The 18,022-nt window shown below is 33.9% G+C and overlaps 1 protein-coding gene across 4 annotated transcripts; it reads right to left on the bottom strand.

The window, feature by feature from the left end:
* Positions 1-1,310: 1,310 nt before the first annotated feature.
* Positions 1,311-18,022, bottom strand: LOC149653781 (uncharacterized). Of its 4 annotated transcripts, XR_016370781.1 has the most exons (8): positions 17,599-18,022; positions 13,886-14,328; positions 12,740-12,850; positions 12,506-12,644; positions 10,994-11,103; positions 9,195-9,215; positions 7,475-8,730; positions 1,311-7,424 (listed from the first exon to the last, which is right to left on the bottom strand). XR_016370781.1 is itself a non-coding variant. In XM_089846683.1 (7 exons), exons 1-7 carry the CDS (start codon positions 17,600-17,602, stop codon positions 8,215-8,217), a joined length of 1,344 nt encoding a protein of 447 aa, XP_089702809.1. In that variant the 5' UTR covers positions 17,603-18,022; the 3' UTR covers positions 1,311-8,214. The 4 variants fall into 4 exon arrangements, 3 of the variants coding, with proteins under 3 accessions (XP_089702809.1, XP_089702812.1, XP_089702810.1); XM_089846683.1 differs by having other exon boundaries at positions 1,311-8,730; XM_089846686.1 differs by lacking the exon at positions 17,599-18,022 and adding an exon at positions 16,054-16,335 and having other exon boundaries at positions 1,311-8,730.

Below are 18,022 nucleotides of genomic sequence, written 5' to 3'. Positions count from 1 at the left end.
GCGGGAAAGCAAACTAAAAGGGTGAGCCTGGGAAGAATGACGTTACAAAACTAAAGCATTAAAAGGATACAGAGTGTCATCCTTCTTCTATTATCCCCTTCTGGTGTTACTTATTAAGAAATTAAGCTTATGTGAAATTGAAACGGAATGGATGGCAAACGTTTTCATCTACTTTTGTGTAGAGTAATGACAGACCCTTCGTCGTACTGTATTAAACTCCATAGGGAAATAATATAAGGTGCCATTAGTCTATTAAGAACGGAGATATTATAAATTGGCGTTCATACAAACCTCAATTAAGACATCAGTAAAGATGCTTTTGACAAATCGATGTTTTTGATAGAAAAACCCTTAATTTACATTACATCATAAGGTCATAAGATATGTTACATGATAAGTATGACACTACCTATACTTCGTAATGCTACCTAGAGACTTATATGAAAAAAAAGCTTTTGGCAAATCGATGTTTTTGATAGAAAAAGCCTTAATTTACATTACATCATAAGGTTATAAGATATGTTCCTTCCATAAGTATGACACTTCTCTAGAGACTTACAGTTCTCGAGATAACTAGTTCGAGAAGGAGAACGACGGAAGCGAGTCAATTGAAGTACTTACTACACTCGGTGGTGGTTAATTAATTTTGCAGGACTTAAGTTCCATCTAGCTCCTATTTAGTCTGCATTACAAATTAGGCCTTTGATAGCAGCGCCTCATGCACCAGGCGTACGTCAGTCGCTTTACCCTTCGAATCTATGACTTACCTCATTCACTTTAAAATTACAAGCTCCAATTTCTAAGTTACCAGAGATTAGCAAACTTATGGATATGAACATATGATAGGCTTAAAATGTAAAATATGAAAATATATAGGCCAATGGAAGCCCAACAATGGCTGGAGTTTATTTACAACTCTCTGATTGAGGACATGCACAAAATGGTTGGTTTTTTTTTTGTTTATTGTTTTACATAGAACATTTTTTTTTAATTTTTTTTTTTTGCATTTCTGTTTTTTTTTTTTTATTTTTTATTTATGTTTAAAATCAAAAAAATGGTTGTTTGTTTTTTGTTAATTTACGATCAATGCCGATAAAATCAAATATTTTGAAAAAAAGAAAACCAATTTGGTGTTATTCACCAAGAATTTCCTGGAATTCTCCGGCAGCGTCCTTTAATTATCCAAATATTTAGGTGTGCGCCCACAGTTAGTTTCGTGTGAAAATAAACGAAAACATAGAAAAAAAAACGCAAAAATATTCAGTTTACTTAAAAAAAAATGGTGTGGTTTTTTTTTTGGTTAATTACCATAATTACCATAAGTTTATAAAAAACGATAAAATAGTGCTTAAGCAACAATTATTAAAAATAAAAGAGTAGAAACCCATAAGTAACCCAAAGCAAAGGCTTATACTTATACTTACACGTCATTAAATTTGATTATAATTAATTAATTAATTTAAATAAGAATTAATTATATCACAAAGATACAATAGACAGTTTTTTAAAAAACCCTTACTGTCAATATATACCAAATATTCCTATATAAAGATTATTTTATTTTTTTTTTTTTAATTTTACGGGAATTTTTTTTCATTTTATTTTTATTTACAATTATGGGAGGGCATTTTGTTGTTTTTTTTTTAAATTGTTTTCTGAGGTTTTATTTATTTATTTATTTCCGCTTTCTGAGGTTTTTTGGGGGGTATTTTTTTATTAATTTATGTGAAACTTACGTCACCATTGCATGGAAGATTTTATATATTTTTTATCGTAGTTTTGTTGAAAATAAAACTACCTGGTGGTTTTTTGTTTTTTGGTATTAATTGGTCCCCCTTAAAATTAAGGGTATCTATATTGATTTAATTATAATTAGATTAAGTAATTATTTAATTTAATGTAGGTCATTTATTATAATCAAAAAGAAATTGTTATTGGTCTAAATGGTCTTTACGATAATAGGCCGAGGCTTAAGGTGGTTCCTCCCATTTACATCAACCTGATTGGTCCAATATTTACGATATTGGAAATTAATTAACATAAGTAGCCGAGGCTTAAGATGGTTCCTCCCATTTACATCTACTTGATTGGTCCAATATTTACGATATTGGAAATTAATTAGCATAAGGTGCCGAGGCTTAAGATGGTTCCTCTCATTCACATGATCTACTTGATTGGTCCAATATTTACGATATTGGGAATTGACATAAGGGACCAAGGCTTAAGAAGGCTCCTCCCATTTACACCTATTTGAAGGAGGGTTTATTATGTGATGGGGAAATAAATGTGATTGGGTAGGCGGAGAGGTAACTTAGGGGTTATCTTGAATATATAAATGACGTATATTTAAAATATTACTTAAACTAATTAAAATTAAAATTTATTTTATGGGGGTTAGGTTAAAAAATATTATATATAACCACCTTGTGGTTAATATTAATTAATTAGGCTATTTCTAAAGTAGATATTAAATATTACATTACAACCTTTATTGATGATCCCCCAACCCCTGCTGTTTTTTATATACCCCTGCTAAGTGTTGTTTATTTATTTACCTGTATAAATATTTCGATACATCCGATTGGACCAATATTTGTTTGTGTTCTATACCCGATTATATATTTTTTTAAACCAATTTGAGGGTTTATTAGTAAGTAATTAACTTAATCGTAAAAATCTGTGGGTGCCATGCTACTTTCACGTACGCGAATTGTTTTTTTAATTATTTATTTCAGTGAAAAAAATTTCTAATATTTTTTAGGGGGGGCGCGGTGTTGTTGCAAAAATGTTTGTTTGTTTGTTTATTTATTTGTTTATTTCCTCATATATTATTTAATGCGCACTAAAATTTGGCTTGGCCACACAACCTTTCTTTGATTAAATTCCTTTTTTTACATTTTATTAATCAAAAACGGAGATTTATTTGGGATTTTTTTGTTATTTAAATATTTACCATTCTATTTACATGAGTTTAAAAGGGTTAATTGTTTATTTTTGGGGGGGGGGGGGGGTTTAGAGGGGAAAGGGTTGCGAAAGAGATGACCTTGACAATGAATTTCAATTCTATCCATGAGGTTGTTTGATGAGGTTTTTATGAGTAATTAATTAATTAATTAAGGGTAATTAATGTATTGTATTTATGGCATTTCAGCGCGTGGAGGCACTTTCACATGAATTTTAACTTGATTCCAATAGTGTTGTTAATTTAGACCAATTTTTCTGTCCCTTATTGTGGTTGTTAATTAAGTTTTTAATGTTAATTATATATATATTAATTGAAGCAGCATGGCACCCTTATGAATTTTCTCTCTTTCTCCCATAAATTCGAAGTTATCAAGCGATGCAGCTGTGTTTATCTTATTTTTGTTAATTATAATTAAATAGTTATTAATTAAAATTATGATTAACTGAAAATAATTATCCTGAAGTATAGATTAAAAATGATACCTTTAAATTAATAATAAAAATAATCGTGATTAAATTTAATTAAAATAATCGCGATTAAATTTAACCAAAAATAATCGCGATTAAATTTAATTTAACCAAAAATAATCGCGATTAAATTTAATTTAACCAAAAATAATCGCGATTAAATTTAATTTAACCAAAAATAATCGCGATTAAATTTAATTTAACCAAAAATAATCGCGATTAAATTAAAATAATTATATTTAACTATAGTTTAAAAATCCCACCCGCAGTTATTGAGGAAACATTTTTATATAGGGGCGTAACCAAGAGCGAGAAAATAGTCCCTTGACAGCTTTTTTTTGCGCATTGATTTGATTTATGGTAGTGCTAAGTGTTTGTTTTTTTCCCTTGTCAAATTCCGTACTAAAATGTTACAAAAATTAGTGCGATTCTTTTTAGCACAGTTAAAGTTTTACATTTAATATAACTTTACATTTAATTTTTACTTAATTTTTTTTTCTTAAAGTTTTTTCCTTTTTTTTTTTCAATTTAATTTTTTCTAAAAACATTTTAACTAACTATTAGGATCAAAAATTACTTAACTTAAAACTCACTAAACTACTATTGGGAATGGAAAATTTTACATTACGATGAAATATATTGGTGTGAGGGGGTCATGGGTCATGGGGGTGGCACAAGCAATTTTGTACAGCGTTCATCCATTAATTAATTAATTTTTTTTCATTTATTACTATTTTTTTCTTTTTCTTTTATTAAAAGATGATTCTTAAATATTTTTTATAATTTTTTTATACCCTGGGAACTTTTATAGTTTTGGTTCGTTTTTTTTTACGGAGGAATTAACTCTTTTAAATTCTGTCCTTAAAAATGTTTTTGAAGAATTACTTATTTTAATTATCCATTAATTAATTAACTAATACGTCCTTTAGTTTTGCCGTAACTAAACTTAAAGTTATTTAATTCAAATTAAAATTAAATCGTTCATAACACTAGTAAATACCCCCGTTGCCGATAGCTTATGACGTCACTGCCGATAGCTTATGACGTCACTGCCCATAGCTTATGACGTCACCAATGGAAATAGAGCTCGCAATACCATTAAATAACTTCAAGTTATGTTTACCTACCATAATTAATTTGAAAACTAAAAGCGTTAGGCCTAATTAAACCTAATAATATTAAAATTAAATTAAATTAACCAACCCAAATTAAATTAAAGTTTCCTTTCATAAAATAACATAGAATAGAAAATCAGGGATCGGAAAATGAATGGGGATAGAGTTTATGAATTCATTGCTTTCATTAAATCCCACTAACCAAATTAAATTAATTAATTAACCCGTAACGTTTTAATTACCGTTGTTTGTTTCACTTTAACGGAGGGGGGGGGGAAGATACCGTTGATATATTATAAATTTGGAAAAAAATTAAAGCTCACTGTTAAGGCCAATATTTTTTAGCGTAGAACAGTTCGATCAAGTCGCGTTACGAGAGATGATGAAGGATTGATAAACTGTAGAGTATTAATTAATTTATCGCGTAATTTTAACACCAAAGTCTTTTTTTTTTTGTTGTTTTTGGGAAGGTTTAAAATATTAACAATTCACTCACTCTGTTTTTTTTTTGTTAATTTTCAAAGATATATTTATATACCATTTTTAATTATTTTTAAGTTTCTTTATTTTGTAGACCTTGTGCCACCGTTTTTTATTTAATGTTTAAAAAATATATTTGCAAGTCGCGAAATATGTTTGTATGTTTATGTTTGTTTATGTTTTTTTAGATTTAAAAATTTTGCATCTCTTAATTGCTCTGGGCCTATTTTTATTTATTAATTAATTAATTAATTATGAATAATGTTAATTAAAATATTAATTAATTAATAAACGACTGTTTTAATTAATTAATTAACATTAATTAAAAAATATATATAGATATATATCGAGTAGCTATTGGTACTTACTTAAAGCCTGTATTTATAAAAATTGTAATTGTAATGTGGAAATTAATTTTAATTAATACGGTAATTAATTTAATTGTTTAATGATGTTTAAATCACCGTCACTGTTTGTTTGTTTGTTTATTTTTTTTTTTTTTTTTTGCATGTTGATTTAATAGGGAAATATTAGAAGTTTCATAATATTCCCCCGAAGTGTTCGTTGGTCGTACCGCTACGACCTACAATTTTTCTCTTTTCTTTTCTCCGTTTTAAGGATAAGTTTTATCCCGTTTTTAACACAACCCTGTCTCAGTGCAGTTCGGCACCCCCTGTTACTGTTACGTATGTATTTATTAATCATGAATTCACCGTTTCATCATGATAAGTCTTTGGTTTAAATGCCTGAATGAATGAATTTCACGGAATGATATATTTCATTTTTACGAAATCGACTTTTCGAAAGTTCATAACGTATTTGTTTTAAGCGCATTGAATCTCACCGCCGCGAGTGATAAAAATGTGTTCATTCTTATCACCATGTGTAGGTTTATTTTTAGTCCAAAGGTCATGACCTTTAATAGGTTTTAATTGAAAAATAATTGATATTACGTCAATGAGTATTTTTGCGTTTTTTTTTTTTAATTTAACGGCTTTAATTTTTAATATTAAATGTTTTCGAGGTGTTTAATGTTAATTTACTGTAGCGTGCAGTGTGTTTTTGGTTTTATACTTTGGTAGAAGCGGGGGGGAGTGATATTTTTCGGAATTAACGTTAAAACAGCACAGCGGAGGATGGTTTTTTTGGCGATTGGTGGTTAGGATTGGAAAAAATGGAAAATTAAGCGTTATAAATAACTATGTTGGTTTGTTTTTGTTTATTTGTTTGTTTACGCCCAAGCCCAATGCGCAGAAATAATAAAAAATAAATAATTTAAAGGAGAAAGTATTGTGGAAAATTAAAAATTTATTTTTAACGGAGTTTTTAGAAAATTTTGAATAAGTAAAATTTAATTAAAAATGTTTGAAAATTAAATAATTTAATTAAGATTAATTCCACATTACCATCCTTTAAATTATTTTAATTAAAGAAAATTAAAGACGAAAGACGGGAGAGATTAAGAACCAAAAAAAAGTATATCATTTTTTTTTAAGATTAAAAAACGGGTTATTTTTATTGATGAGAAAAAAAGCTTACGATTAAAAAATAGACATGAATGAAAAAAAGCGCACAAAAAAAAAACAAGAACTTAAATTTGATCTTAATTAATTAATAATAATTAATTAATTTTTCTTTTTTAATTTTATGGCCTATAAATAAAGGAATAAATTTGATCTTTTCGAATTATAAATAAGATACTAAAACATTTATTCCTTTAAATTTTTAATATAATTAATTAATAAACGATGGGTCAAAAAAGATAATAATTTTAAAAAATAATTCGCGAAAAGGTTTATCTCTTATTTTCATTTCATTTTACTTATTTTTGTTTTTTCTTTTCTTTTGATAATTAAACCTTTTTTTTTTTTTTGCTTGTTGCTTAAAAACCTCACTATCAGTTTACAAGACAATATGGCTATAAACTCCCTACCCAACTTTGTTTGTTTTAAAAATTTCTTTAAAACATTTGAGGGGTTTTAAAACGGGACAAAGAATAAGAGCTTTTTTTTTTATTACGTCAACGGACTCAAAAATTTGACAGTCAAAAACCTAAAAATTGTGTGTGTTTGCTGAGGAAAATTGTTTTGTGTTTTTATCAACCCGTAAATGTGTTTGTCTTACTTTTATAGACCTAAAAAACATTTTGTTTTGGCCTATTTTTAAAGGGAGTTAACCAATCAACGTAAAAATGAGTTTAATTCGCGCTAAAACTGACTTGTTTTTAACAATTAGGCTTAACTGCGTTCTTGTATTGGCAAAATTAGGCTTAAGTGTAACTTGTGACGATAATTTTTGTCGTTTTCCTAAGCCTTTGCCGCCCTTTACCGTTGTTAACGGCGTTATTGTTAAGCCATTGCCGAAAATTAGGCCTACTGACAAAGTTTATTGTTAAGCCTTGGCCCAAAATTATTAGACTTAACCGCTTAAAGGCGTTATAGTTAAGCCTTGGCCCTAAATTAGACTTTCTGAGTTTGACAACGCCAAGTTCGTATTTTAAAAATTCGACGTTAAAATTTTTCACGACCCGATTTAAGTTAGGCTTAGTGAGTAAAAAATGAGGCAGGTTTATTTAAAAAAATCTCAACAATGACTTGAGTGTTTTGTGTGAGATTTGCGATGATTTCCGGAGTTTTATTAAAAGGCTTAGCAACTGGTGTGAGTCAGATAGTTAAGCTTCGAGGTAGTGTTATAATATTTCATTTTAAAATACAGGCGCTTTTGAATAATTTGTAATTAAGCCAGCCATCCAGAGAGAGAGAGGTTAGTTAGTTTGTTTGTTAGTAAACTGCGTTGTATTTGTTTATTTATTTGTTTGTCTGTTTAATTAAAAAATAAAAGTCGATCGGAACTCAAGTTTTACGCTGCTTCGGTAATCTCTCTTTAAAAATTTTGGGGGACGTCTGTTTTTAATGAGGTGTTTTTAATTGAATGCATAATTTGTTTGTTTGTTTGTTTGTTTATTTAGGATAAAAACTAAACCTTAATTGCTTGGTGAAAGCTGAATTAATTAATACTAAAAAAAAAAAAAATAATAATAATAATAATAACATTAACGAGGATTTGTGGATGAAATAACATTTAAGAAATGTTTGAGGGGGCCAGGGGGGTTTGTTTGTTTGTTTGTTTGTTTCCCCCGAGGGTTTCTATTATCCCGGCCGGGGGGATTTGTGGTGCGGAGTGGTGCTTAGGTCCAACTATAATGTCCTGGCAAATGGGCCTGACTGTAAGTGGCTCCGCTATTGGCTAAGTATGTAGCGGGCATGGTTGTTGCGTGGGGATGATTTTGGTTATAGTTGCTAGCGGCGGCGGCCGCGGCTAGAACGGTACCAGAGTGGGCGAAGTTGGGTAGGGAGTGCTGCGTGTAACCCATGCTAGCTAGAGCGTGTGGCAATGACATAGACGAGGATAACGAGGGCAATACACCGCTGCCACCACCACCGGTACTAGTGGGCGTGGCCGAGGCAGAATTTTGTTGGGACGATGAGGAATTAGAGCCGGGACTGACTGTCTGGGCAGGGGGTGACGAAGACTGCGAGACGGGGGTAGAATTTCCCGAACGATTCGAATTGGCCGACTGATTGTGGGAGGATTGTGTCACGTGCGAAGTCGACATGTTGTCTTGACTTTCCGAGCTTTCCTGCGAAGAATCATCATTGTGTCTCTGCGGCGGTTTAGCTGGTTGAACGATGTCCACACTTTGCTGGAAAAAAGCTCACGGTCACGAGATAGGCACAGCTCATAAAACAAAACGGACCCATCCCCTCCCTTCTCCCTAATCCACCTCGTCCTCAATCAATCAATCCGTTTTCAATTAAATTAAATTAAATTAAACTTAATTAATAAAATAACATCTTCTTTTCAACCCCTGTCCCGCACATTTGTTTTTTTTTTTTGGTAAAAACGTAATAAAACCAAACCAATCCAATCACCATTCAACAAACCAAACCCAAATCTTATCATGCTCCAAGCGTTTTATATATATATATGTATAACATTCACCAAGCAGGATCGATCATACATGAACAAAACATGCTGATAAACAAAATCACAAGCGCAGAGTTCATTTGGTTCTTTGATATATTTTTTAAAGGAATTATTTTAAATGTACTCTGAACGAGTTGAATATTCAATTTAATTAAATTAAATTAAAGTGTTTTTTCTAACCTGAATTGTCACTGGCAAAGGCTTAGGAAATAAAAATGAGAAGATTAGTATCTCTCAATGAATGAATGAATGAAATTGTAAGAAGTATAGGCTTTACAATTAATTACACAATCGTAATAATAAAAGTTTTGAAAAATTTGGAATTATTAGGCTTAGTGCGGAACCAAGGCTTAAGAGTTTTGAAGGAACGAAACCCAATGAGTCAGCATAATTGTTTTTCTGGGTTTCGCGATATAACAAAATTTAACGGCTTTTTCTTAAGACTTTGTCTTTTTTAAATCAAATTTTTTGCCAGTTGATGAAATTAGGCTTAAGAGTTTGAATGATGCCCAATGAGTCAGCAAAATTGTTTTGGGCTTCGTGATATAACAAAATTTAACGGCTTTTTCTTAAGACTTGGTCGTTTTTAAATCAAATTTTTTGCCAGTTGATGAAATTAGGCTTAAGAGTTTGAATGGTGCCCAATGAGTCAGCAGATTTTTGGGCTTCGCGATGTAACAAATATAACGGCTTTTTCCTAAGACTTGGTCGTTTTTAAATCAAATTTTTTGCCAGTTGATGAAATTAGGCTTAAGAGTTTGAACGATGCCCTATGAGTCAGCATATAACAAAATTTAACGGCTTTTTCTTAAGACTTGGTCGTTTTTAAATAAAATATTTTGCCAGTTGATGAAATTAGGCTTAAGAGTTTGAATGATGCCCAATGAGTCAGCGGATTTTTGGGCTTCGCGAATCGCGATGTAACAAAATTGAAAGCTTTTTCTTAAGACTTGGTCTAATTAAATCGAATATTTTCAATTAAAACGCTGCATTGTCCACCCACAAATATTTGCCAGATGAACATTAACTAACTAATTAGCCTTATTCCTGATCAGCGCCACCTACCCATAGCGGCGACTTTGAGAACTACTGTAAGCGGCAAGCCAATCAGATGTCGCTAAAATCTGGTGACGTCATTTTTGGTAAGACCCGAGAGTGTTAGTCAGTGACGTCACCAGATTTTAGCGACATCTGATTGGCTTGCCGCTTACAGTAGTTCTCAAAGTCGCCGCTATGGGTAGGTGGCGCTGATCAGGAATAAGGCTAATTAATAAAAATTAAACTACAACTCGTTCCATAGTCCATTAATAAATTTTTCCTTTAAAAACGGGGGTTAATTAACCAAATAAACTAGAGATGGTTTAAGCAAAAATGAGATGCACAAAAAAAAAATAGTTCGGAGATATGTTTCTATAAAATAATTTTTACGTAATTCAGGGGTCAAGATATTGGAGTTTTAAAATCGCCAGGGGGCGTCGCTACTCTAGTGAGACTGCGCAATTGATATATTTTTGCCCAACTGCACCAAGACACGATGTGAATTATTTTTTGTGTCTTATATGAATGATATAATTTGTTCGTTTCTTTTCCGTTAAAGACCCCTTCAAATTTTTATACACACAAAAAGGTCAAAAGGTCGCCGGCCGTTTATTTAAAACGGTGTAGCGGGGCTTTTTGCTACCCGAGTTTAAATCATTGCACGTAACTTTATGATATGAATTCAAATCATCAAAAATTGTTTTAAAAAAACCACTCAAAAAGGTTCAAAAAAATTAGAATAAATTAAAATAAAATAAAATACAAACTGAGATCAGATCAGATCAGTTCAGTTTCTTATCCAAAAATAAATGAATACTTAAGCACTTGTATATATCGAAATAAGTAATTAAATAATACTCGGTAGAAGTGTTTTTTTTTTTTAAATAAGAGTAAAATAGTATTTCAAAGAATGATATTAAAATACAGAAAAGGGATATTACCTTTCTCCGGTATTCCTCCATGTTTCCTTCATAACGAATTTTTTCGTCATTTTGTTTTTCGACGTACGGCCTTTTTTCCTCCTCGGACATACCCCGCCATTTTTCGCCTCCTGTTAATGAGAGCGGAAATTGTTTTCGGGTTTTGTTTAGTTCAAGAAATTTTATTTTTTTTTATTATCGCGTGATAGTATTCGTCACGATACTCGTGTTAGTACTGTGTTGTAAATGTTTTAAATATCGCATGATAGTATTCGTCGTGATACTCGTGTTAATACTGTGTTCGTATTTTTATTATCGCGTGATAGTATTCGTCGCGATACTCGTGTTAGTACTGTGTTGTAAATGTTTTAAATATCGCGTGATAGTATTCGTCGCGATACTCGTGTTAGTACTGTGTTGTAAATGTTTTAAATATCGCATGATAGTATTCGTCGCGATACTCGTGTTAGTACTGTTGTCCTAATTTTATTATGGCGTGATAGTATTCGTCGCGATACTCGTGTTAGTACTGTTGTCCTAATTTTACTATGGCGTGATAGTATTCGTCGCGATACTCGTGTTAGTACTGTTGTTCTAATTTTATTATGGCGTGATAGTATTCGTCGCGATACTCGTGTTAGTACTGTTATTCTTATTTTCATTATCGCGTGATAGTATTCGTCGCGATACTCGTGTTAGTACTGTTTTATTTTTATAATCGCGTGATAGTATTCGTCGCGATACTCGTGTTAGTACTATGTTGTTCTTGTTTTCATTATAGTGTGAAAGTATTCGTCGCGATACTCGTGTTAGTACTGTTGTTCTTATTTTCATTATCGCGTGATAGTATTCGTCGCGATACTTGTGTTAGTACTGTTTTTATTTTTATAATCGCGTGATAGTATTCGTCGCGATACTCGTTTTTATTATCGCGTGATAGTATTCGTCGCTATACTCGTGTTAGTACTGTGTTGTTTTAGAAGTAAAACTCCCGAGTTCTAGTCCCTAGTATTCATCTTAATACTAAACATAGTACTTTAGATATATTTGTTCAATACTAGTCGCGATATCCCATTTACCTTTAGGAGTATTCAAATCAATACTAAACGTAGTACTTAAAAAGTATTTGTATTGATACTCTGTTACTCACCTGGAGTACTCACGTTAATACTAAACGCAGTACTTTAGAAACATTTCGCGATATATCAGATTAGTATTCAAATCAATACTAAACGCAGTACTTAAAAAGTATTTGTTCTAATACTCTGTTAATACTATGTACTATAGAAATACTTCGCGATATCCCATTTACCTTTAGGAGTATCCAAATCAATACTAAATGTAGGCCTTCATACTTTTATAAGTATTTGTTCCGATACCCTGTTGCTCATTATGAGTATACATGTTATAGTATTTGCCTCAGTACTATATAGTATTCATATGAATACTATATAGTATTTTCCCCAGTACTATATAGTATTCATATGAATACTCACTCCACTCATGTTAGACATTTTAAAACAAAAAAATTACCGAGTTTGGCTAGGGCGGCGACGCCACCATCTGGTTCTTTACCCGCCATGGTTTTGCGAAAATCCCCCATGAAGAGCATAAAAGCGGTACCAGGTCGCTTGGGCTTGTTCACGTCTCTCGCTGGCTTGTATATCGCCATCTTAATTAACATTTATTTAAACTTATTACATAACCGAACATAAACTTAAGAGGGGCGGAAATAAAAACTGTTCTTTTATGCTTGCATATTGTTACCTCTCTTTTGTAACGTTCTTTGTCTCTGTTGGCCGCATTTAAAAATGGAGTTTTTTCATCCTCTGTCATAGAGTTCCATTTACCGGCACATTCTTTCCCAAAATCACCAATCTGTCGTAAAAGTGTGTTAATCGTGTCAGTATCAACTCTGTCTTGGAATTACACTTTGTGTGCACTAAAGGGGGCGTGTCAAGACGCTAAAAGACTATGAATAGGCGTGTCAAGATGCTAAAAGACTATGAATAGGCGTGTCAAGACGCTAAAAGACTATGAATAGGCGTGTCAAGACGCTAAAAGACTATGAATAGGCGTGTCAAGACGCTAAAAGACTATGAATAGGCGTGTCAAGACGCTAAAAGACTATGAATAGGCGTGTCAAGACGCTAAAAGACTATGAATAGGCGTGTCAAGACGCTAAAAGACTGTGAATAGGCGTGTCAAGACGCTAAAAGACTGTGAATAGGCGTGTCAAGACGCTAAAAGACTATGAATAGGCGTGTCAAGACGCTAAAAGACTATGAATAGGCGTGTCAAGACGCTAAAAGACTGTGAATAGGCGTGTCAAGACGCTAAAAGACTGTGAATAGGCGTGTCGAGACGCTAAAAGACTATGAATAGGCGTGTCGAGACGCTAAAAGACTATGAATAGGCGTGTCGAGACGCTAAAAGACTATGAATAGGCGTGTCGAGACGCTAAAAGACTGTGAATAGGCGTGTCGAGACGCTAAAAGACTATGAATAGGCGTGTCGAGACGCTAAAAGACTGTGAATAGGCGTGTCGAGACGCTAAAAGACTATGAATAGGCGTGTCGAGACGCTAAAAGACTATGAATAGGCGTGTCAAGACGCTAAAAGACTATGAATAGGCGTGTCAAGACGCTAAAAGACTATGAATAGGCGTGTCAAGACGCTAAAAGACTATGAATAGGCGTGTCAAGACGCTAAAAGACTATGAATAGGCGTGTCAAGACGCTAAAAGACTATGAATAGGCGTGTCAAGACGCTAAAAGACTATGAATAGGCGCGTTAAGTCGCGTAAATGCCCTTCCACTATGATTTGGGTTGTGATTAAGACGTTTCTTAGGGTAGTGGTCAAGGAATCTTAAGTGGTGCGTGTCCCTTGAGGATAGATGGTTGAATATTTACCCTGGGTATTTGTCTTCCGGCCTTTTTGAGTTCCTCGCGATACCACTGGGTGAAGTTTATGTAAGCGGTGGTGGCGCGTTTAGGGGCGGGTACTCCGTCTTTGTTGACCTTGGGTTTCTTCTGCTTCTTGTGGCTGGCGCTACTACTACTGGTGGTTGTAGTGGTAGGCGTGCCACTGTGGTAATTAGGGGTCGAACCCCCATGATGCGTTAAGTGCGACGTATTGCTGTTGTTCAGGGAACTACCCGCTATTCCGGACATTCCTTGACCCGAATTAACCGACAAGTTCAAACCCGCGGGTAACATAGACAATTGGGCCATCGCGGGGTGAATGTTTGAGTTGTTAGCTGCGGAGACCACTGCTGCGTGCTGCGCCATTGCGTGATGGTAGTCATAGTCGCTAGACAAGGAAAGATTCCTATGTCCTAAAGGTAGTCCATCTTCTATTATCACCAACACAAAACAATCGGGGGGGGGGGGGGAAACAAAAAATAAACCTTTAATTCAAATACATAATAATATTCTCTATAAATATACTTCATACAAAATTCTAACCATTCCAAAACACTTATTAAATTTTGATTTTGTATAAATCTTACACATAAAGCCACAGTTAAATTTAATAGTGTCACGTATTTAAATAAAATTTTTACGTATGTGCAATATTTAACACTGCCTGTCCAACTTGTTTTTTTATTTTTTCGGCGCAACGTTTTTACCTGACCTGCCAACTTGTTTTTATAAAAACCATTTTCAGCGCGACGTAAGCTTTTACCTACGCCACAACTTGTTTTAATAATTTTTTTCAATGTCTCGCGCTTGCGCAGTAGCGTTAATTTTTATATTTTTGCGCCTTTAATAATGATTCACGTGACCATTTCCCCCCAGGCGTTTTAGAAATATTTTTGGTCTTATTTCTAACGACGTGACACTATCACTTTAACATACAAATTAATATTAATTTATATTAGTTTTAAAAAATTTTTTTTAAAAAAATATTTAACTTCATTACTGTTAAGTGAATTAACTTAAAAATAAAATAAAATTTAAAATAAATAAGTTGTTCCTTAATTAGTTAAAACTATTAAAAATTGCGCGTAAAATAAAATATTAGTTTTAATTATAATTAATTCCTAATTTGGCGCAAGCAAATATAACTTAAAATACTCACTCTAAAATTCGAACAAGTAGAAAATTTTAATTTAAAATAATTAATTAATTTAATTTACCTAATTGAAACACTAAGCTTGCTTTATTAAATAAATAAATGAATGAAAATATAAAGCTTTTAACTAAAATCGCTGACGCCCCTGCACTTTCTAAAACGCATTTAAAATTAATTTGTAACTTAATTCTCAATAAAAACGCGAAATTATAAAAAAAAAAATACTTCCGAGGTGTTGGACACTTAATCGTACACCGAAAAATAATTAAACCAAAATATAAGCCGCGAAGTGTCATACCCCTCGGGAAACAGTCATAATTAATTTTAAAGTAATTTTAATCGAGGGATTTCAAACTGTATAAATTTAAAATTCATCTCTGCGAAAATTTTAATGCCAATTTTGTTTTTTTGACATTTTAAATAATTTTTATTTAAAATCTTAAAATTTTTGTGAAATTGATAAGAAAATTGCATTCGCAATCATCTTAAACCCATAAATCATTGAAAATTCGGTTAAAATCGGGCAAAAACTGGCGAAACTGTTCTAAAAGGAAGTTTTGTAGCTTTGATAGAATCTCGGTTTCGGCCTATATATTTTTTCTTTGGTCCACCATTTTTAAGTTTCAGCAAGCCGTCCCTAGCTTGGCTGTGCGCTTGGCCTCGTCTCTCTCGAGTCTCTAGCTAGTGAAGGTTCTAGCTACTATCCGCCATGCTTTTTCGTCCCTAGCAAGCTCCAAAGCTACTCGGGCTTTGGCAATGTCGGCGGTTCCCGACAAGAGACAGAGCGAAGCCTGAGAAAACGCTACGAACCACGGCCGAAGGCTGCTCAAGCTTTCCCGGCGCTAAAACTACGCGATAGAAAAGCGCGAGACGTCCACCATTGGTACGCTCTCTAACTCGCGCGTTGCAACTTCTAGGTAGGAAAAAGGGCGGAAAACGCGCCAAAATTTTACCCGCCAAAAGTTCGCGCCCAGAGTAACTCGGAATAAACTGGCATAGTTACCTTAATTAATTTATTAGAAGAAGAAAATCGCCGCGAATTTTTTAAAAGGATTTTAACTATATATTGTTTTAAAACGAAACTAAGTCCGTCTGGCTCCTAGTACTGATAGATAGAGAAATCTAATTTTTAAAAGGGGAAATTTTTCCACACACAGAGGTCCCGACTTTTTGGGATACAAAAATCGATTAGAAATCCCGCCAAAATTTCGCCAAGCTTGGGGCTTTGGCTACGCTGCTTTCTGCGCGCTTGACAACGGCGTACTAGCGCTAATAACCGCTTGGATTCCAGGGACTTCTCTCTTTTACCCACTACACCCTAACACCCCCACGATCTTCGATCCAAAATCGTAAAACATAAGATAACGTAGGATACAAAACATACTCCCCCCTTTTACAAAACGAAAAACTCATCTCTATTTTAATTGTTTTATCATTTGAAAAATCATCTTTTTTTTTGTCGCCCCTGAAACGGGGCACTTTCCCTCGCTACCTAAAATGCAATGCCCGTTCGCTTTGTTAAAGGTACCAAGTCGAGGATGCCATCAGCCATAGTTAAGGGGGGTTTTTTGATTGGCTAGTTGCAAGCTCGGGGAAGCCGAGCCTAGAGCCAGCGCGTATTATCTATTTTACTTCAAAAACAACTCAAGTGCGGATACTAGATAGCTATTTTGATAATTATCTCAATCGTTTTCCATTATCTCTTACGACCTTTTAAACCTAAACTCTGTCAAAACGTCGATGTATAATAATAATATGGATGAATGAAGGATCTCCGGATACTAACGTGATATAAATCAATAATCTATGTTTATTTACATTCCTTTTTTTTGTTAAAAAAGGAAGTAATTGGGTTACTAAATGGTACTACGACAAAACGTGGCTTTCTAGCAGATAATGCGTTTTTGCGCGTTTTTAAGGTATAGCGTGGTCGAAGCCTAAAGGACCAGTTTGGTTGGTATTATATAGTGGACGACGTTGAAATAGTTATGCCTCGCGCCACGCCGTTAAGCCTAACCATTTTTCTTTTGTTCTGGTACTGGGTTCTCCCGATGGATCAAGCGTAGACTACGCCACTAAAATAGGCCTATTTATTCCTCTTGGAGTCATTACCATTCAATGATCTTTTATCCATTCCGTAAACGCGAAAAGGAAAAAGAAAAAGGAGTTTTTCTTTGGCCTGTTTTTTTTATTTCCGAAAAAGATCCGTCTAGTTTGTGGCAATTTTTTTCTTTCTGTAGGTAGCGCGACGGCTAGGCTAGTTGTTTTTAGCTTTTGACAATTCTCGCACGGTGGTAGCGCGTTATCGCGGGTTTCTAAGCATCCTCGCGGACAAAAAGGCTCGCAGCGGGCGAGAAAGCTAGGCAATAGAGCTAGGGCTAGCGAGAGAATGGCGGGAAAGCTTGGCGCCTTTTGAATCGCGGCGGGTATTTGGATTAATTAAAGTTTTAATCGGGATAAAATCGCGAGAGAAAGTTGGAGACGCGCTTAATAGACGCTCTATTTAGTAATAAGTCGGCAACGGTAAAGGTTGTTACGGTTCACTTACCCATAACTTCGTCGGGATGAAAATTTATAACAATAAAATTTGCCGCTGTGTACAATCGCTAGTACTGTAAAAGCGACGCGGCTTTACCTCTACCCCGTACGTATCTCCTAGGGAAGGCGAGCTAGCCTTCGATGCGGATCCCTATGCGTCATTCGAAGCTGACACCGTAGCGCCACCTACGGAGCGCTTCCGACTAGCGTTCGACATAGTTTTTTCTTATTGGCCCGATCAAAGCCTGTCAAAACCGTTTGAAACGAGGGACTTGTCTCGCGCGCCTAGGCCTCGCTAAGCCTAACGACGCGCTTCTTTCCGAGCGATTTTTTTCTATCTTACCCACAGGCCGCCCCGCTTTCCCGCGCGCTAGCACGTTAACTTGGTCCTTCTCTATCGCCTCTAATATCGGCTTTTTTCTAACGTTAAAAGT

The sequence above is a fragment of the Phalangium opilio genome, unplaced genomic scaffold, assembly GCF_054372755.1.
Source record: "Phalangium opilio isolate 3A_F unplaced genomic scaffold, DU_Popi_V2 ptg000081l_1, whole genome shotgun sequence".
Classification (NCBI taxonomy): Eukaryota; Metazoa; Arthropoda; class Arachnida; order Opiliones; family Phalangiidae; genus Phalangium; species Phalangium opilio.
Note: the sequence above shows the minus strand (reverse complement) of the source record. Positions and strands in the feature narration are given on the sequence as shown.

Coding starts and splice junctions, on each gene's coding strand:
- LOC149653781 (XM_089846683.1), bottom strand. Junction 12,645..12,739: donor AAGAACGTTACAAAAGAGAG/GTAACAATATGC, acceptor ATGTTAATTAAG/ATGGCGATATACAAGCCAGC. Junction 9,216..10,993: donor TGGAGGAATACCGGAGAAAG/GTAATATCCCTT, acceptor TTATTTCCTAAG/CCTTTGCCAGTGACAATTCA.